Raw genomic sequence first — 21,017 nt, 5'->3', positions numbered from 1 at the left:
TGGGTGACTTGTGAGGCATGGAAATTATATCTTAATAAAGCTGTTTTACATATTTAAAAATGCAGGTGGAGGGATGAGCCCTCAAAAGAGAAGCAGGAGTCTGAGGAGGTTCTAAATATTGTGTGGTGGGTACTGAGGCATATAAATTTATCAGACCTCATCAAAATGTATGATGTAATCTTCAAGAAAGTTGATTTTAAAGAAACACCACCAGCACCAGGTGGAGAAGGCAGGAAGAAGTTACACAAGGGGTAGGCCAAGAGTGATGGCTCATGTCTATAATCCCAGCACTGTGGGAGGCCAAGCCGGGTGGGTCACTTGAGGTCAGGTGTTCGAGACCAGCCTGGCCAACATGGTGAAAGCCCGTCTCTACTAAAAATACAAAAATTAGCCAGACGTGCTCACTTGAACCTAGGAGGAGAAGGTTGCAGTGAGCCGAGATCATGCCAATGCACTCCAGCCTGGGTGACAGAGTGAGACTTTGTCTCAAAAAAAAAAAAAAAAAAAAAAAGAAGTTACATAGGGGACAGTGGCAGGTGTCAAGGGCAGGCAAGGTCTCTCCTATCTCCAGGACAAACTTACAGGGGACTTAGATGCCATGTGGGTCCCTAAAAGCCCTCCACTTGGTTCTCGCAGCCACCCTGGTATGTGTATCATTTCATGTCAGGCCTCTTCTTCCCGACCCACCCAGCCATCCCAGCCTGGCTGCCAACCCCACCTCCTCCAGCCCCTATCATCCCATAATTGGGGCCAGGAGGCATGGGAGAGTCGCCATCTCTCGGTGCCATCTGTTGCATCTTTACAGATAACCATGGCTGGATGCGGCAGATCCTGGGGTGGAGCAGCTGCTGTTCAGAGCAGTGATCAAGACCTCTCCATCACCACCCCTCAAGGAATCGGTTTTCTCCCATAGCCACATCAGGTGCTGTGCAGCAAGGAGTTGAAACGAGAAGCCAGGAGCAACCAGAAGGACACTAACATTTATTAAGCACTGCGGACTCTCACAGCACTCCCATGGAATCGATATTATTATCCCCATTCTGAAGACCAGGCAACTGAAGCTCAATGTTTAAGGAACTCACCGAAGTCACCAACTGATAAAAGTGATGGAAGCTGGGATTCAAATCCAAGCTAACCTTCCTTCCAAGCTTACTCCACAACACAGAGGTTGGGGAAAGGGGATAAAAAGAGAGGGGAGCCCAATTCCATTTCCACCCAGCTCCTTAGGCGGAGCTTGTCAGCACAGCTCTCTCCTTCCCAGAATAGGAAGATACCCATCAGAGGCAAGTCCTAGACACCAGCAGTGGTAACTCCCTCCCCCAAGGCAGCTGCAGACAGCCTATGGCTGTAGTTACTGCTCCCAAAGAGTGTTAGAATTCCCACTCCCAGGTTCGGGGCCACTGACACAAGGTGATTGAAGTGGAAACGAGAGACCCTCCACAATGCCCTCCTAGAGGAAATAAGGCTATGTAACTTGGTCCAAATGAGTAATTTGAAAACCTGGGGGCTCTCAGGTCCTGAAAAGGGAAGAATGTGGGGCCCTTTACATTCATACTCCACTTTGTGCAGCTCTCCCTTGTCTTATGATAACCCTATTAAGAAATTCCTCCCCCAGCATGTCTCCTTCAAAGAGCTCTAGACCTGAGGCTGTCAGAGGCTTAGGACTCTGCCTATTAGTTCCAGGGTCTCGATGACCAGCAGGACACCTGGCATTCAGTGACCACTGGATTAGATAAATGAGATAGTGGGCAGAGTGCCACCCATTCTCCCCCTGAAGTTTGAAGAGGTCGAGAAGTGAGGCTGTCCAACTGCTGACCCTGCTTTCTGTCCACCTGGCCACCTAACCTTCTCTGGCTTCCACCTACCCCTTTGCCATCCCTCCCCACAGCCCACCCAGCCCATTTTCAGGCATACCTGGGCACATGCTGGAATAGAAGCCCTCGTTCTTCAGCATGATCAGCAGGGAGCCCCAGCCCAGGAGTACAGCAGAGAAGAAGAGGTTCTCCAGCACAGCCGTGCAGGCCATCCACCAGCGCCTCCGGTACGCCTGTTGCAGCGTGGGGGCCATGCTGGCCGCGAGCCTGCACAGAAACAGAGCGCTGGGTGAAGGGCCCCCCAGTGGCCCCAGGGAAGGGTCCTGTATCATGGTGGCACCCGAGACCTCTCGGGCCAGCCCGCGAGGAGCCCCTCATGGAGTCCCCATAGAGCCCTGGGCTTCCCAGCCGGTGCCACAGAGCTGGCTCCGCGCGCACTAGCAGTGCCAGAGGTGCACGCGGCACGAGGCTCCCGCTGAGCCACTATCGGAAACAAGGAAGGTCCTGTCTGCGCACTGCAGCTTCCTGGCAGGCTGCCGGGTTCTCCCACCCAGGTCAGGGCGCGCAGGGCCGGGCTGCTGGGGAGCAAGTCCGCATTTGCCCAGGTCCCCAGAGGACAGCAAGGGGCAGAGCGCGCTCTGAAGCACCGCGGGACCATGTCCGGACTCTCGCGCCAGGAAAGACCCCTAGAAGCTGGCAGGAAGAAGGGCAAGTTCAAGGCTACCCTACGACCCCATCTTCCAGTTGCCCCTCCAAGACCTCTCCTTCCCTCTGGGGCCGGGCAACAGCAAGTCCTCCCCTTTCTGTATCAGGTGACCCACGACCCTACAGTCTCTCGGGCCAAGCCAACAGCTGCCACGTGGAGGGAGACCCAGGAAGGGCTCTCCTCGGTTCCCTCCTCCCCCGCGCGCCCCTCACTCCGCAGGGCTCGGGGCACCAGGCTTTGCACCTGGGAACCCGCTTGCCCCCCTCCAGCCTCGGGAGGGGGCTCGGACTTTGGCAGGAAGTCTGGCGGCTGCTGACTTTATAAGGGCAGCGGTGGCGGATGGGCTGGCGGGCGGGTGTGTTTACCAAAGGGAGGGAAGAAGCCCCAGCTCCCCCCGCCGCGGCCGCTGCAGCGTCGGCGGGAGGAGAGGGAAAGCGGGCGGCGCGGGGGTGGGGAGCGACAACCGGGATGAGACCGAGGAAAGCGGAGAGGAGAAGGGCAAGAAAGACCCAGAGAGAGGGGAGGAAGTACCAGTCACTTCTTCCAGGGGGACTTGGTATTCTCATCTGTGAAATGGGGCTTTGGGTTCAAGCGCTCCAGGAGGTCCGCTGGAACTCTGGCAAACGCGCAGCTCTAAGCAGAGGAAGTGCAGCGAGCGGGGGCCCGGGAGGAAGAGAAGAGTCGGAGGGGTCAGAGAAAAAAAAAACGGAAGGACGCGCTTGGCGAGATGTGACACTGTGCCGCGAAACCGCGGGCGCAAGTAACAGGCTTTCCTTGGGAAGCCTGGCTGTGTCGGCGGGAGCCGGCCTCGGTGTTTCTCAGCCGACGCACAGCCGGAGACCCTACGCGCGCCCCCTCCCCGCCCACGCTGCTCACCTCCGGTCACCGGCAAATGAGCAGCCAGCAGCAGCGGACGCCTCCGGGAGCGCAACGCTTTCGCGGCGCGTCCGGAGTCCCGCGGGCCCAGCCCTGAGCCGCGCCCGCGCTGGGGTCTTCTCTGCGTGCAGGACCCGGCGGCCACGGAGCTTCAGCCTGACAGCCCGGTGGCCTCGCCTCCGCTGTCTCCTCGGAAGAAGCGGGGGAACTGGGAACCCGCCGGGCGCCAGAGGTCTGCGAAGCTGGGCTTGGATGAAGTGGATCTGCGGAGTTGATAGTTGTATTTACACGCGTCCGGAGCTGCGCCCCGAGGTGGGGGCGGGGGCTCCCTTCCCTTCCCCTCCCCTTAGGTCGAGTTTCACGCGCACGTGACTCGCCCGCTGGTCCCGGACACTCTCCCTCTGGCACAGCCCCGGTACCTACATTTCCACCCTGGACCCCCATCTTCTCCCCCAAGCCCCCAGACTAACGTCAGGCAGCGCCCTCTGTATCCTTGTTCAAAACAAAGTGCGACTCGGCTGAAGCCGACTGACCGCGATTCAGGGCCGCCTTGGGTGGGGTTTTGAACTGTGCAGCTGGAAGCAGTGTTTTCCGAGAGGCAGAGTGGCACGGGTTTCTTTGGAGTTAGTCAGATCGAGGTCTGAGTCTTGACTTTTCAACTGACTACCCTGGGTTACCTAGGGCAAGTTACCTCTCTGAACCTCAGCTTCCTCCTCCCTAAATTCAGTTAAAATGGAACCTACCTAACTGCCCTTAGGAATCGGGATTGTGATGCAGGTAAAATGCTGAGCATAGCATTTGGCATAGTAAGCATAATGTTAATTGTTGCTGCTGTCATTATTTCAGAAGACCTGGTGATCGGATGCTTCCAGATCAACAATTGATTGACTCCAGGTAAATCTCTCAGCCTCCCTGAGCCTCAGTTTCCTCATCTGTAAAATAGACTACTATGGTGTGGAGTAATGAGAAGTAATCTCCTTACATGTGAGCTTAATTGTGTGTTAAGAGTGTTGCTAATGCATGCTGAGCTTAATACCTAGGTGATGGGTTGATAGGTGCAATAAACCACCATGGCACACATTTATCTATGTAACAAACCTGCACATTCTGCACATGTACCCCAGAACTTAAAATAAAAATAAAAATTAACAAAAAAAGAGTGATACTGGTGGCCAGGTGTGGTGGCTCATGCCTGTAATCCCAGCACTTTGGGAGGCCAAGGCAGGAGGATCGCTTGAGCTCAGGAGTTCAAGACCAACCTGGACAACATGGTGAAACCCCGTCTGTACAAAAGAGAAAAAAAATAGCCAGGCATGGTGGCGTGCACCTGCAGTCTCAGCTACCCAGCAGGCTGAAGTGGGAGGATCACTAGAGCCGGAGAGATGGAGGCTGCAGTGAGCCAAAATCATGCCACTGCACTCCAGCCAGGGTGACAGAGTGAGACTCTGTCTCAAAAACAAAACAAGAGTGACTACAGAAAGCTCCAAGAAGGCCTCAGATAAAAGGGAACCCCTGAACAGATGAGCCACCAAGCCAAGAGAGGAACTAATGGCTACCATAGACAGGGCACTTTCCAAAATAAAAATATTGTTATTAATTCCTCAAGACATCATGGTCCCATTTAAACCTCATAGCTTTTCACAGAGGGAGAAACTGTAGGCTTGCAGCTGGAGCACGGTTAGAGGTAGGATGCCGAGTCAGGTCGGCCTGGCATTTATAAGTACGGCTCCTTCCATTCCTCCCAGAAGGAGAATGGCAAGAGCAAAGGCTTAGCAGTGGGAAAGGCACAGGAGTTCTCGCTGGCCAAAGCACATGTCAGGCTCTGATGGTTTAACTTCTTAAAATGCAATACTGCCTCCCAGAACTTCCAGATCAAGGTCAAACTCCTCAGCTCTGCACAGGGGGCCCTAGAGTCAACTTTCTAAGCTAGGAGAGTCATGGATCCCTTTGAGAATACAAAAGACAGTGGGCGCAGTGGCAGTGGCTCGTGCCTGTAATCCCAACATTTTGGGAGGCTGAGGCAGGAGGATCACTTGAGCCCAGGAGTTCAAGACCTGCCTGGTCAACATAGTGAGACCCCTATTTCTACAAAAAATTTAGCTGAGCATGGTGGCATGTGCCTGTAGTCTCAGTTACTGGGGAGGCTGAGGTAGGATGATCCCTGAGCCTGAGAGATCCAGGCTGCAGTGAGCCGAGATCTCGCCAATGCACTCCAGCCTGGGTGACAGAGACCCTGTCTCAAAATAAACAACAAAAAAAAAGAATAAAGATGTTATTGATCTACTCTCAACAAAAATGCTTGCATGAACATGGACACACACACTCATCGACATTCACATTTCAAGGTTTTCATGGGCCCTTTCCATGAGACTGCAGTGGTCTATGGACCCCCATGGCTGGAACACTTGCTCTTCCTCATCCCAACCCACATTTCCATGGCGTTGGACTGTCTGCTGCATGAGGACACAGGCCTCATTTGGTGTGTTCATTTACTGCTGTGTATCCCAGCACCCAGAACAGCACCCGCACCTAAGGGGCACTCAGCACATGTGCAATGAAGAGTCAGCCAGCTGGTTTCACACCTCCCAGTCTTTGCACCTGCTATTCCTTCTTGTGGGAATGACAGATTTCCTTCATTTCTTTTTTTTTTGTTTTTTTTTTTTTTTTTGACAGATTCCAGCTCTGTTGCCCGGGTTGGAGTACAGTGGCACAATCTCAACTCACTGCAACCTCTGCCTCCCAGGTTCAAGCAATTCTCATGCCTCAGCCTCCCAAGTAGCTGGGATTACAGGTGCACACCACCACCTGTGGGCTGATATTTTTTTCTTTTCTTTCTTTTTTTTTTTATCCTGAGACAGAGTCTCACTCTGTTGCCCCAGCTGGAGTGCAGTGGCGAGATCTCGGCTCACTGCAAGCTCCACCTCCCGGGTTCAAGTGATTCTCCTGCCTCAGCCTCCCAAGTAGCTGAGACTACAGGCGCGCACCACCATGCCTGGCTAATTTTTGTATCTTTTAGTAGAGGCGGGGTTTCACCATATTGGACAGGCTGGTCTCGAACTCCTGACCTCGTGATCCGCCCACATTGGCCTCCGAAGGTGCTAGGATTACAGGCGTGAGCCACTGTGCCCGGCCATTTTTTGTATTTTTTTAGTAGAGATGGGGTTTCACCATGTTGGCCAGGCTGGTCTTGAATTCTTGGCCTCACATGATCCACCCACCTCTGCCGCCCAAAGTGTTGGGATTACAGGCATGAACCACTGCGCTCAGCCTCCTTCATTTCTAATGTACTTATCCTTCACAACTCAGCTCAAGTTTCACTTCTCTCCGGAAGCTCTACTCTAGGCTGGATTCAGGGCCTTGTCCACATACCCCCCCAAATACTCTGCTAACCTCTGTGGAAGTCTCCACACCGATCTAGAATAATCAGCTTAGTTTTCTGCCCCCATCCCGCCCCATGAGATATACATCTCGTGGAGGCAGAAACCACCAGGTGGTAGGTGATTTGTGTGCCTGCTGCCTATCACAGGGCCTGGCGCCTAATAAGCTTGCGGCCATTTATTGTTGAATAAATGAAAGGGAATGGTGGGAAAGGAAGCTGAAAAGGTAGGCTAAAGTCAGTTTGGAATTACCCCTGGGAGGCCAAGGACTTTCAGTCTTGCAGGGTAGGTAACAGGAAACTCCTGGATTTTGTTTTCTTTTGGTTTTGTTTGTTTTTAATGAAGAAGAGAGTTATCGTCAGGTTTTTGTGTTTAATTAACAGAGGATATATTGGAAAGGACAGAGACCTTAAAGCAGTTAGGAGACCACCATAATAGTTCACATTTTGCACCCATAAAAAGGAATGAGGCCAGGTATGGTGGCTCACGCCTGTAATCTTAGCACTTTGGGAGGTCGAGGCGGGCGGATCACCTGAGCTCGGGAGTTTGAGACCAGCCTCACTAACATGGAGAAACCCCGTCTCTACTAAAAATACAGAATTATCTGGGCGTGGTGGTACATGCCTGTAATCCCAGCTACTCAGGAGGCTGAGGCAGGAGAATCGCTTGAATCTGGGAGGCAGAGGTTGCGGTGAGCCGAGATCGCGCCATTGCATTGCAGGTACATGGATGAAGCTGGAAGTCATCATCCTCAGCAAACTAACACAGGAACAGAAAACCAAACACCGCATGTTCTCACTCATAAGCAGGAATTGAACATCAAAAACACATGGACACAGAGAGGGGACCATCACACACTAGGGCCTATTGGGGAGTGGGGGCTGGGGGGTGAGGGGAGGGAACTTAGAGAACGGGACAATAGGTGCAGCAAACCACCATGACACACGTATACATATGTGACAAACCTGCACATTCTGCACGTGGATCCTGTTTTGTTTTAAGAAGAAGTAAAGAAAAAAACAAAGAAGAAGAAGAAACAAACAAAAATAATTCCCATTTAAAATAATAAAAAATAGGCCCGGCATGGTGACTCAGGTCTATAATCCCAACACTTTGGGAGGCCAACGTGGGCAGATCTCTTGAGCCCAGGGGTTCAAGGCCAGCCTGGGCAACATGGCAAAACCCTGTCTCTACAAAAAATATAAAAGAAACAAACAAAATAGCCAGGAGTGGTGGTGCATGCCTGTCATCCCAGCTACTCAGGAGGCTGAGGTGGAAGAATCACTTAAGCCTGGGAGGCGGAGGTAGCAGTGAGCTGAGATCATGCCACTGCACTCCACCCGGAGCAACAGAGCAAGATTTTGTCTCTAAATAAATAAGTAAAATAATAAAAAACAGAGAAGAGGAAAGAGACCTAAGATATATTTCCATATCTGAATCAATAGGATTTATCAACCTTCTCCTCTGCCCCCAAAACTAATTCCTTCCTAAACTCTGTTCTCCTGACACTACTCATAGGTTAAGTATAACAGTATTATCACATTGGCTGTCGTGTGGGCTGCTGGCTAGAGGCTGCTTCACAGCTTAGTGGACAAGAGCACTGAGACAGGGTGGGTCTAAATCCTGGCTCTGCAGCTGATTATTTGTGTGATTTTGTCCAAATCACTCCATCTCATGAGCCTCACTCTTCTAGTCTGTTAAGTGCTGAAAATAAAAGTATCCAATTCAATTCATTATTTAATGAATTATTTAGCCTAACAAATAGCTATTATAAATCTTTAGGCTGGGCACAGTGGCTCACACCTGTAATCCCAGCACTTTGGGAGGCCAAGGTGGGCAGACCACCTGAGGTCAGGAGTTTGAGACCATCCTGACCAAAATGGTGAAACCCCCTGTCTACTAAAAATACAAAAATTAGCCAGGTGTGGTGGCATGTGCCTGTAATCCCAGCTACTCAGGAGGCTGAGGCAGGAGAAATGCTTGAACCCAGGAGACAGAGGCTGCAGTGAGCCAAGATCGTGCCACTGCACTCTAGCCTGAGAAACAGAGCAAGACTCCGTCTCAAAAAAAAAAAAAATCTCTGCATGAAGAATGTACATAAAATGGTGCAGCCATTTCGGAAAACAGTTTGGCAGGTCCTCAAATAGTTAAACATAGAGTTACCACTATAGCCCAGCAATTCCACTCCTAAATATACTACACCCAAGAGAATTGAGAATATTTGTTAACACAAAAGTGTATGCACAAGTGTTTGTAGCTGTATTATTCATTACAGCTAAAAAGTGCAAACATCCCAGCAGTCCATCAACTGATGAACGGAGAAACAAAATGTGGTATACCCATACAAAGTCATATTATTTGGCCATAAAAAGGAAATACTGATACATGCTACAACATGGATGAACCTTGATAATGTTATGCTAAGTGAAAGAAACCAGACACAAAAGACCACATATTGTATGACTGCATTTATATGAAGTGCCCAGAATAGGCAAATCCATAGAGACAGAAAGTAGATTAGTGGTTGCCAGAGACTGGAGGGAGGAGATAATGGGAAATGTGGAATGACTGCTAATGGTATGGGGTTTCTTCTTGGGGTAATGAAAATGTTGTACAGTTAGATAATGGTGATCATTGTAAAACTTTGTGAATATACAACACACTGAATTGTATACTTTATTATATTTTATTTTTTTTGAGACAAGGTCTCGCTCTGTCACCTAGGCTGGAGTGCAGTGGCACGATCTCAGCTCACTGCAACCTCCGCCTCCCAGGCTCAAGCAATCCTCCTGCCTCAGCCTCCTGAGTACCTGACACTACAGGCGTGTGCTACTGTGCCTGGATAATTTTTGTATTGTTAGTAGAGACAGGGTTTCGCTATGTTGCCCAGGCTGATTTTGAACTCCTGGACTCAAGTGCTCTGCCCACCTCAGCCTCCCAAAGTGCTAGGATTACAGGTGTGAGCCACCGCTCCCGGCCTAAATTGTATTCTTTAAAAGACTGAATTGTATGGTGTGTGAATTATATCTCAATTAAAAAAACAAACAAACAAAAAAAACCTTTGCGTGTGTCAGGCACTAGGGATTCAATGGTGAATAAGACACAGACCCTATCCTCAGAGAACACAGAGCCCAGCAGGACAGAGTCACAGATGAATCAAGTGTTACGTCATCTATAGGAAGTGCCATGGAAGAGAGGCGCGGTGCCAAGAGAACATATGCTTAGAGAAGGGGATTTCATCTAGACTGGGGCTCAGGGAGGAATCTTTCAGGGTGATGCTTGTGTTAAGAGTTTTCCATGTCAGAATCAGTAGAATTTATCAATCCTCCAGAGGAGGAAACAGCAAATGAAAAATCTTACAACAGGAGGATGCAGAGACATTCTGAGAGCTGAACAAGGGGCAGTGTGAACAAAGCACATAGGATGCAGAGCCTGTGGTGTGAGGTTGCAGCTGGAAAGGTAACACACTAATTGCATTGGATCTTCTGAGACAATAAAGAGTATGCAATAATCTCAAACGACCGAAACTGACCTTCCTCCTCCCTAACTTGTTTGCCTCCACTGTTGCCCGTATCATAAAAGTACCACCCTCTTCCACCCAGTGGCTTAAGACACGAAACTCAAGTCATCCCAGACTTTCTCCCCACCTCACTCTCCACATCCAGCCTATCAGCCAGCTTGTGGGTCCTACCACGTAAAGACTTCTCATTTCCAGCCACTACCGTCCCCCAAGCCCAGATCACCATCAGCTCAGGCCTGGACTCCTGCAACCCTTCTAACCTGGTCTTCCCAATCCTAACCCCTGCACATGACCCCACTAGCCTCTCGGAATGGACGAATCAAGATGTAGATTTGATCAGGCCACATCCTTTGAACGGCTTCCTGTGACCCTCGGGGAAATGCACAAACTCCCAGTGATGGCCCCTGAGTCCTGTGCCGTCTGGGTCTGCCCTCTGCCCTCTGTGTTTTTGCCATGGTAACCTCCTTCACACCCATTAATACTCCATGCTCTCTCCTACCTCAAGTTCTTCCTGGGCTGGAACATTCTCTGCACTAGCCTAGCCAACTAACCCTTCAGATCTTTTGTTTGTTTGTTTGTTTGTTTTTGAGACAGTCTTACTGTGTTGCCAGGCTGGAGTGCAATGGTGCAATCTATCTCGGCTCACTGCAACCTCCACCTCCCGGGTTCAAGCAATTCTTCTGCCTTAGAGTCCTGAGTAGCTGAGACTATAGGCACCTACCATCATGCCCGGCTAATTTTTGTATTTTCAGTGGAGGTGGGTTTTCACCATGTTGGCCAGGCTGGTCTCGAACTCCTGGCCTCAAATGACCACCCTCCTCAGCCTCCCAAAGTGTGGGATTACAAGCATGAGCCACTGTGCCCAGGCAACCCTTCAGATCTTAATGGTCATTTCCTTTAAGTGCCTGACCTCTTGTAGTAACTAGCCTGACTCCAGCAATGAATCCTTTTGCAATGTTAACCTATATGACATCTGAGTTTCCCTTTGATAAAACTCGTCATATATTTGTTCCTCTGACAGTTCAGAGGGCATGGGCCTTTGCCCACCTTCCTCACCACTATCCTCTCACCACTTAACACAGAACTCACCACCCACCATGCCTCCTGCCTGACAAATTCCTAACCATCCTTCAAATCTCACTCACCTATTACTTTCTGGGAGGCAGTCTTCCCTGAACACTAAGACAATGGGACACATTCCTTTATACACCCTGCTGAACATCTCTTTTTTGAGGGGCGGGTAGAGATGAGTGTCTCACTATGCTGCCCAGGCTGACCTCAAACTCCTGGCCTCAAGCGATCCTCCTGCCTCGGCCTCCCAAAATGCTGGGATTACAAGCGTGAGCCACTATACCTGACCACAACTGGTTTAGATTTTCTATCTTCTTTGCCCCAGCACCTAAAACAATGCTTGTCACAAGACTCCTCTTAGGTCAGCCCACAAGAGCTCTTATGAAAATCTCTAAAATTGTGGCTGGGCACAGTGGCTCACACTTGTAATCCCCGCACTTTTGGAGGCCAAGGCAGGTGGATCATCTGAGGTCAGGAGTTTGAGACCAGCCTGACCAATATGGTGAAACCCTGTCTCTAGTAAAAATACAAAAATTAGCCGGGCATGGTGGCAGGCACCTGTAATACTAGCTACTTGGAAGGCTGGGACAGGAGAATTGCTTGAACCTGGGAGGCGGAGGATGCACTGAGCTGAGATTGTACCACTGCACTCCAGCCTGGGTGACAGAGCAAGACTCTGTCTCAAAAGAAAAAAGAAAAAAAAAAAAGAAAATCTCTAAAATTGCATGCAAAATTCTATGTGCAGGAGACAGGCTGTGACTTTTGTCAGATTTTCAAAGAGGCCTAAGATCTGAAAGAAGAACCTTTTCCCCAGATGCTGAAGGAGCTTTAAACAGCGCTGTCAACACAGACTTCTACTATGAAAAACCATCCCCCTCTAGAATACAAGTTCCAAGAGGGCAAGAATCAAGGATCTTTACCTACTTTTTTCTTTCTTTCCTTTTTTTTTTTTTTTTTTTTTAATTGAGACAGGGTCTTGTTCTGTTGCTCGGGCTAGAGTGCAGTTTTGTGACCGTGGCTCACTGCAGCTTCAAACTCCCGGGCTCAAGCGATCTTCCCACCTCAGCCTCCTGAGCAGCTGGCACCACAGGCACGTGCCACTATGCCCAACTAATTTTTTTTTTTTTTTAGTTGAGACAGTGTCTCACTATTTTACCCAGGCTGGTCTCAACTCCTGGGCTCAAGCAGTCCTCCCACCTGGGCCTCCCAAAGTGCTGGGATTATAGATGTGAGCCCTATGCCTGGCCTCTTACCTATTCTGTTAATTGATGTATTCCAAGTACCTGGAATCGTGCCTAACACATTCTTGATGTAGGTGTAAAATGACTAAATATAGTCTCAGACAACTGAAACAGTTATGTAGATGGTATATGTATTGGTTATCTATTGCTGAGTAACAAATTATCCCAAAACATAGTAGCTTAAAACTACATGTATTATACCCTATCTCAGGAGATAGGGTATAGCTTAGCTGAGTGTTCTGTCTCAGGGTCTCTCACAAGCCTGCAAAGCATCGGCCAGGGCTGCCGTCACCTGAAAGCTCAAGTGGGGAAGGATTTGTCTCCAAGCTCACCCATATGGTGAGTGACTCAGTTCCTTGCTGGGTGGAGGCTGCCCTCAGTTCCTTACCACGACATGGGCCTCTTCATAGGTCAGGTCACAACATGGATGCTTGCTAGCTTGCTTCATCAGAGTAAACAAAGGGAAGAACAAGACAGTAAGAGAGTGAGAGAGAGGCAGAGAGAGAGAATGAGAGGAAGATCAAAAGAGGGAAACAAACAAGACAGACTTTACACTCTTGTAATCTAACCTTAGAAGTAGCATCCCATTACCCTTGCTGTGTTCTGTTTATTAGAAGCAAGTATCTAGATCTAGTACACACTCAAGGGAGAGGATTATACACAGGCATGAATACCAGGAAGGAGGGATCACTGGAGGCCCCAGTGATCTTTGAGGTTGCCTACCACAAGACATTTTTCTCATATAGCATCCGATTCATCTGGGCACCCAGAGCAGAAGGCACACACCAAATGCCTACATGTCAAGCAGATGATGACAGGGAGGGAAGACATCAGTGATGGGAGGTTTGGCAGACAACTGAGCCTCTGCCCATCCACCATCAGGCTGATGCCGAGCAGGAATGCAGGTCAACTGTTGTCAGATCTTCCAAATTTTCTTTTTCTTTCTTTCTTTTTTTTTTTTAAGACAGGGTCTTGCTCTGTCTCCCAGGCTGGAGTGCAGTGGCGCAGTCTCAGTTCACTGTAACCGCTGCCTCCTGGGTTCAAGTGATTCTCATGCCTCAGCCTCCTGAGTAGCTGAGATTAAAGGCATGCACCACCAGCCCAGCTAATTTTTGTATTTTTAGCAGATACGGGGTTTTGCTATGTTGGTCAGGCTGGTCTCCAACTCCTGACCTCAGGTGATCTACCCACCTCAGCCTCCCAAAGTGCTGGGATTACAGGCGTGAGCCACCGCTTGTGGCCCAAATTTTCAAAAGAAGCTGACATCCTAATTTTTTGAGACATTCTCTGATTTTTAAAACTGATAAGCAAAAACGCACCTGAGGACTAGCAGTTTATGACTCCTCCCTGTGGCAGAAAGTACCTACTTCATTGTTTTGTTTTGTTTTCTTTTTTTGAGACAGGGTCACACTCTGTCTCCCAGGCTGGAGTACAGTGGTGCAATCTCAGTTCACTGTAACCTCTGCCTCCCGGGTTCAAGTGATTCTCGTGCCTCAGCCTCCCAAGTAGCTGGGATTACAGGCGTGCACCACCAGTCCAGCCAATTTTTGCATTTTTACTAGAGATGGGGTTTTACCACATTGGCCAGGCTGGTCTCAAACTCCTGGCCTCAAGTGATCCACCCTCCTCGGCCTCCCAAAGTGCTGGGATTAAAGGCATGAGCCACCACCCCTGGCCGGCCTAATTGTTATTTCTTATACCCTTTTATGTGTGTTCCAGCCCTCCTACTGTCCACTCCACCCCCATCCCACTTGCTCATAGGGATCTAACTCACTTTGGGCACTTTCCACAGCTCTTCGCATGTAGCAGGCCAACAATATTGTTGAATGAAATATGAAACTTGACACATATCTCACTAGGGACCATTTCCCCCAGTCCTAAAGTAGTGGTTAAAAGTGGCCTCTGGTGTCTAAGTTAGAATCCTGGCTGGACAACTTGCATGCTGCAGGAACTTAGGCAAGTTACTAGCTTTTGAGAGCCTCAGCTTCTTCAGCTGGGAACGATTGTACCTGCCTTACAGAGTTGTTAGATCAATTAGCTGAAATAATACATGTGAAGAATTTAGCACAGAGCTTAGCACACAACAGCAACCCAACAAATGATTTACTGTCACTCACATCATCCCCTTTCTCGCCTCACTGGCTTCCTGCCTCATCACCCTTTAGTGCTTTATCTTCCATCTTCTGCCACTGTCTACCTGGCTGGCAGCTCGAGTGAGCCACCAAAACGCAAACTTGTCATTGTCACTGAACGATTTAAACTCTTCAATAGTTTGCTGTTGCCCTTAGTAGGAGAAAATCCAAATTCCTTACCACAGCTCACCAAGCTCTTTTGGAGCGAAATCTGCCCAGTCTCCAAGCCTCATCTTCACCTCTCTTCACACCCAGCACTCCAGCCACACTGAAGCTGAAGCTCTCCTTTCCTGTGCTCCACCTCCACACTTACCACCACTTCAACGAAGCCTTTGCAAGTGCCATTGCCTCCAGCTGGAACCTCTAATCCCCACTCCTACCACCCCTTCTAGATGCTCTGGCTATGTGCTAACAAAGAATTCTTGATGTTTCTTGCTAAACCTGAGGGCATGCACAATATCGATTTTCCTCACCTGTCCTCTCTTTCAAGAACAAGGCCAGCAAAGAATAGGCAAATGATAAAATGTGCGGAATTGTCCACAGCAGCGCTGACCATGAGCAGACGGCGCCACCTGTTGACCAAAATCTGCACTTCAGTACCTGGAAAGGAGCTTTATTGCTTTCTACCCCTAAGACTAGTAAAGGCTTTGAAGTTTTGCAGTACATCCGGTATCTTCACCTCCCACCAAACTAGCAATGAAAAAAGCTAATGTATGCTAGGCACTCTCCTAAGTGCTTTGGTTATTAACATGTTTTAATTTTTTGCAACTACCTAATGAAGTGGGTAACCTTACTGCCGTTTTATGATGGGGTAATTGAGGCACGGAGCAGTTAAAATGCCTTACCCAAGATCACACTGCTAGAAAATTTCAGTAGAAACTCAAAGATAAGCAGTCTGGCTTGAACCTCCACTCACAAGCCCCAAACTCACTGCCTCTATTCTATCTCCTTTACTCCAACGACCTAGTTACATCCCAGACACTTCTACCAGGAAGGACCACTTTGAAGGTACTGCTGTCACAGTGGCACTGGTGTCAACCACAGTCCCATCTGGAGACAGCAAACGCAGCAGTCGGGTCTGGCCTCCATGTTATTGTTCTGCTTGTGTGACCTCCAGCAAGCAACTTACTTCTTAAATCCTCAGCTTGCTCATCTGTAAAACAGGATTAGTCAGGGGGCTAGCCCTATTTTACAGATGTGGAAGCTAAAGCACACAAAAGTGACAGGTGCAGGGCCACACAAAAAGCAGCAGACAGCAGGCAAACCTAAGCTGTCTTACTTTTTTTTGAGATGGAGTCTCACTCTGTTGCCCAGGCTGAAGTACAGTGGCACAATCTCAGCTCATGCAACCTCCGCCTCCTGGGTTCAAGCGATTCTCCTGCCTCAGCCTCCTGAGTAGCTGGGATTACAGGCACCCACCACTACACCCAGCTAATTTTTGTATTTTTAGGGGTTTTGCCATGTTGGCCACACTGGTCTTGAACTCCTGACCTCAAGCGATCCACCCACCTCAGCCTCCCAAAGTGCTGGGATTACAGGCATGAGCCACCGTGCCCGGCCTGTCTTACTCTTAAACACTACATTAGTCTCCCTCTGCTGGTAAGGGCTGTGTCTGTTTTCTTTACTCTCAAATGCCAAGCACACTGCTTTGCACATAGTAGGTGTCAACAAACTTGTTTTAATATATATATATATATATACATACACACACACATAGTCACATTCCAGTGTGACAAATACTCCTTCACCAGGAGACAGCGCTACCACTCCGGGATCTTGAAGACTCTCTACAGAGAGCCTAGGCCTGGCAGTCTTCACAGATGACACCCAACAGGGAGCACATTTATTAAAGTGGGAAAGGGTGGGGTGTACCCCAGGGTGTATACTGACAGGGACCTCATGCGGGCCCAGAGCTCTGCTGCACCCTCTTCATCAGCTCTTCATCCTGCATAGACAACTCTGTCAACTTTTTGCCCATCCGCTCATGGATGTCCAGGTACTTAGAGACACATCGGTCCAGGCACACAGACTCGCCCTTGGAGAGCTCTGCTTCCTTGTAGTGAGGAGGCACACACTTCCGGTGGCAGGCACTGGTCATTCTGGAGGGAGGGAGGGGCAAGTTCATGTCAGCAGCATCCTGTGACACCCCAGGAACCTCGACCATTCCAGCCCTGCTATATTGATTTCACCTTCCCCAAGAAAGCAGTGCAAATCCTCAGTTTACACCTCAACCACTGGAAGGTCCTTGCAAGTAGGAAACTTGCCTAAGCCCATGTATATGACTAACTAAGTAGAAATCATTTGTTGAGGACTGGCTATGTGCCAGGCATCATGCTAAGTGCTTTACCTGCATTCTGTTATGCAATGCTTACAATAACCCTAAGAGATACGTATCCCCATTTTACAGATGAAGAAATTAAGGCAAACAGAGGCTCAGTCATTTTCTAAGGATCACACAGAGCTGGGATATGAACCCAGGTCATCTGACCTCACAGTCTACACTTAAAAATCCTTCTAATTTATAGCCTTCAGGATAAACCAACCAATCAAGAGAGCTTAAGCCAATAAAAATAGCAGACATTTCACTAAGTGTTGGGCTTGAGGCTAAGGGCTTTCATATATTTTTAGATTTAATATTTATGATGTCCTATGAGGTAGGTATCATTATGTCTTTTTCATAATGAGGAAACCAATTGTCAAACAGTGCAAGTAACATGTACAAGTATACTGCTGGTGATTGGTGGAGCCAGGATTTGTTCCCAAATTTGCCAAATGGTTATGAGCACTAGTTGCAGAATCAGACTGAGGTGCTAGTTCTGGCATTGTTACTGACCAGCTGCGGACCCTAAGGAAGTTACTTAACCTCTAGAAGCATCAATTTCCTCATTTTAAGACGGGACTAATAAAATTAACCCACTGGGTTATTTTGAAGATTAACAAGTGCCTGACACAGAATAAAGGGTTCTAAAATGTTAACTACTAAATGGGCTGGCTATGTGCTATTTGTCAGGAGGCAAATACTCAGCTTTTCTTGGAACCTAACCAGAGCCTGGATTGGAGTTTCTCTTCCTGCTTGGCTCCTGCATTGCCAGTTCCATCCCCATCTAAATGCCCAACTCATTCTAGTGACCCTTTACTGCATCTACATTAGGATCAACCTTGAAGGTGGGTGTGGGGAGGGTAAGCATGGGCCTCAGGCTCCCCTACATTCAGGAAGGAATTTGTCATAAGTCATTCACCTTCGATAAGGGTGACCAAGACTTATTTTCCAAGACAGGGTAGCACATAGTTCTCTTTACCTGTTGTACATATCGGCCATCATCTCCACCTCCAGCTCCGCAGCCAGCTGTTGGGCCCTGAGAGGATCCATCTCAGCCTAGCACCGTGGAAGGGATTTCCTTCTGGCCTCCTAATCCTGGGAGCAGACATCACCATCAGCACCCACCGCCGCCGTTCATTCTCCTACCCCTGGGGCTAGAGGATACAGAGGACTCACAGGGCGCCAGACCACCACGGGCCACTAACCTCAGTGAGCTTAACCACCCCATTTCACGGATGTGGAAACTGAGGCCTAGCCCAAGGTCGCACAGGACGTCCATGGCAAGCCTGGAAATCGAGCCCCGGATCTCTGATGCCCCAGTCCCTGGAGGTCACCTCTATTCAGGAGATCGAGGACCGGAGGAGAACGCTCTAACCCACGAACCTGAACCTCCAGGGCCCTGGGAATGAGATCATACGCTGAACAGAGGCGACCGGGACCCAGTCCAAAGGCTACACCTCTGAAACGGCGACGCCATCATCAGGGCCACATAGAATTCAGAGGTCATGTGTCACTTACCACTGCCTGGGACGGATCACAATGCCCACGGAGACCCCAACTTCTGACAAATACTATAACGTTACCCGCCTCCCGAGAGGCTCCAGCGGAAGCACGTGGGTTACTCCCGGGAGGAAAGTCCCGCCTCTTCTTTGATTCAAACTCGCTTCCGGAATTAAATACCAACGAGACGGCGCCGGGAACTCGGCGATCATAGGGAGGGAGGGGCTGGCGCCGGGCGAAGAGGAAGGCGACTTGCGAGTGCTAGAGGGGACGCCAAAGTACCATAGAGGCTTGGGCGGGGTGCAGAGCGTCTGCAGCCCGTTCAGAATTCAAGTCTTTTGAGATGTCACCGAGCGGCTTCAGTTTATTGGTTCTGTAGGAAGAGGCGTGGCGACAGATACCTGTGAACCTCAACCCCGTTCCGGACAGCCGACTCCTGAGCGCAAATCAGGCGTGGAGAAGGAAGAACGCCCCCAAACAGCGGTTCTGTTTTTGTTTCGCGTTAAAATCACCTGGAACGTTTTTAAACATCCTAGTGCCCAGGACTCACCTCATTTCAGTTAAATCAGAATCTCTGGGAGTACAATTTAAAATTCCTAAGGCAGCAATACAATATAAAATTCCCCAGGTGATTCGTATGTACAGCCAAATTTGAGAAGCAGTGCTCCACGGGACTGCTGTGTGTAGGTCACACTAAGCCCCGTCTGGGGTTGCAAAGATAAGCGAGATAGGCTTCCTGCTCGCAGAAAGACAAGACGTGTAAAATATGTTTTCTTCAACAGTTAGAGGTCCTGAGCCACAAAGAGATTAATAAAAGCAATTTCGGCTGCCACCAGGGCTAATCTTGGGTGAGGGAAAGAAGGGTACTGGTGAACTTTCCAACTTTCAAGACTTAATGTGTTCTTCAAACTGCACCATTCACTCATTCCCCACTAAAAAGAAGGAAACAACACTCAGTCCCTTGATTTGTCACACAATTTCCTGGTAAAATAAATTTACAAGATGTAAATTAATGACGCAAGAGCACATTGCCCATTGGAAAAGGTGGGCTAGACATTTTATGTGTGGTCATCATATGCTTCCCTAATTGTCCAAGACCATCCTGATTTTAAACCATTGACCTTTCTACTGCTTTGAAGACTCATCTTTGCCAAACTTGTGCCCTAATTTTTAAAGACTGAGGTATAACATTCATAAAGTGCATAAAATACACGAATGTTAAGCTTAATTAAATATATATGTATATATATGTACATTTGTATGACTGCCACCCAGATCAAGATATAAAATATTTCCTGCACCCCAAAAAGTTATCTTGTGTTCCTTCCCCATCAATACCCCCTCTCGAAGTTAGCCACTATTCTGACCTCTATCGCCATCAATTAGTTTTCCTTGTTCTTGAACTTCATGTAAATGGAATTATACATTATTTTCTATTTTGTGCCTGACTTCTTTAGCTCAATGTACCTGTAAGATTTCCTCCATATTGTTGTGTGCATCTGTTATTCCTTCTGTTTTATTGCTGTCTAGTGTTTGATTGTATGAGTATGCCACAATTCATCTATCCATTCTCCTGTTGATGGATGTTTGGATTGTTTCCAGTTTTTGCCTATTATGCAATAATGCTGCTATGATACTCTTGTACAGGTGGACATATCTTGCCTTGGTTTTTGCCTTTGAAAATATAGTCAACATTGGCCGGGTGCCGTGGCTCACGCCTGTAATCCCAGCACTTTGGGAGGCTGAGGCGGGTGGATCACCTGAGGTCAGGAGTTCGAGACCAGCCTGGCCAACTTGGTGAAACCCCATCTCTACTAAAAATACAAAAAGGTAGCCCGGTGTGGTGGCGGGTGCTTGTAATCCCAGCTACTCAGGAGGCTAAGCAGGAGGCTAAGGCAGGAGAATCACTTGAACCTGGGAGGCAGAGGTTGCAGTGAGCCAAGATCGCACCATTGCACTCCAGCCTGGGCAACAAGAGTGAAACTCTGACCACCCCCCCGGCCCCCCACAAAAAAGAAACATTATGGAAAGTTAAGAAACTGCTTGGGAAAAGGAGATGGTTTCTTACAAGAGGAATCTTGCAATATTTACTGGGCCTTATGAAAGGTTGCATACTGTATGATTTCATTTAAGTAACATTCTCAAAATCACAAAATTATAGAGATGGAGAAGAGATTTCTGATTGCCTAGTGTTAGGGTTGATGGGGAGATAGAAGTGTACCTATAAAGGGTAGCACAAGAGAAATCTTTGTGTTGATGGATAATTCTGTATCCTGATTGTGGTGGTGTTTACAAGAATCTACACAGGTGATAAGACGTCATAGAACTGGCAGGGTGCGGTGGCTCATGCCTGTAATCCCAGCACTGTGGGAGGCCGAGGCGGGCGAATCACAAGGGTAGGAGTTTGAGACCAGCCTTGTTGGTGAAACTCCGTCTCTACTAAAAATACAAAAAATTAGC

General features: G+C 48.7%; 2 protein-coding genes across 11 annotated transcripts in view; both read right to left on the bottom strand.

Moving 5' to 3' along the window:
• SLC43A1 (solute carrier family 43 member 1) overlaps positions 1-4,079 on the bottom strand; it is a 31,292-nt gene extending 27,213 nt beyond the window's left edge. The window contains exons 1-3 of one of the 6 annotated variants that reach the window (XM_054524364.2): positions 3,820-4,079; positions 3,397-3,659; positions 1,915-2,081 (exon numbers count right to left, since the gene is read on the bottom strand). In XM_054524364.2, the coding sequence (XP_054380339.2) occupies positions 1,915-2,081; positions 3,397-3,659; positions 3,820-3,840 (451 nt within the window). In that variant the 5' untranslated portion in view covers positions 3,841-4,079. Of the gene's footprint in view, positions 1-1,914; positions 2,082-2,538; positions 2,607-2,643; positions 2,856-3,051; positions 3,192-3,396; positions 3,660-3,819 lie in introns of those variants that run through there. The other 5 variants (XM_054524363.2, XM_009246351.4, XM_063728426.1 and 2 more) reach the window with 5 other exon arrangements.
• Positions 4,080-16,394: 12,315 nt separating this feature from the next.
• Positions 16,395-20,118, bottom strand: TIMM10 (translocase of inner mitochondrial membrane 10). Of its 5 annotated transcripts, none has more exons than XM_054524360.1 (4): positions 20,025-20,118; positions 18,576-19,489; positions 18,037-18,152; positions 16,395-16,836 (listed from the first exon to the last, which is right to left on the bottom strand). In XM_054524360.1, exons 3-4 carry the CDS (start codon positions 18,105-18,107, stop codon positions 16,635-16,637), a joined length of 273 nt encoding a protein of 90 aa, XP_054380335.1. In that variant the 5' UTR covers positions 18,108-18,152; positions 18,576-19,489; positions 20,025-20,118; the 3' UTR covers positions 16,395-16,634. The 5 variants fall into 5 exon arrangements, with proteins under 5 accessions (XP_054380335.1, XP_002821828.1, XP_054380336.1 ...); XM_002821782.5 differs by having other exon boundaries at positions 18,576-18,930; positions 20,025-20,104; XM_054524361.2 differs by having other exon boundaries at positions 18,037-18,211; positions 20,025-20,091.
• Positions 20,119-21,017: the final 899 nt, after the last annotated feature.

This window comes from Pongo abelii, chromosome 9 (genome assembly GCF_028885655.2).
Source record: "Pongo abelii isolate AG06213 chromosome 9, NHGRI_mPonAbe1-v2.0_pri, whole genome shotgun sequence".
Taxonomy (NCBI): Eukaryota; Metazoa; Chordata; class Mammalia; order Primates; family Hominidae; genus Pongo; species Pongo abelii.
This window is presented reverse-complemented; position numbering and strand designations above follow the sequence as displayed.

Bases quoted from the DNA above. Each gene is read 5' to 3' on its own strand.
- TIMM10 (XM_054524360.1), bottom strand. From the start codon at position 18,107: ATGGATCCTCTCAGGGCCCAACAGCTGGCTGCGGAGCTGGAGGTGGAG. The intron at 16,837-18,036 runs GTAAAGAGAACT...CCCTCCCTCCAG, and splicing joins ATGGCCGATATGTACAACAG to AATGACCAGTGCCTGCCACC.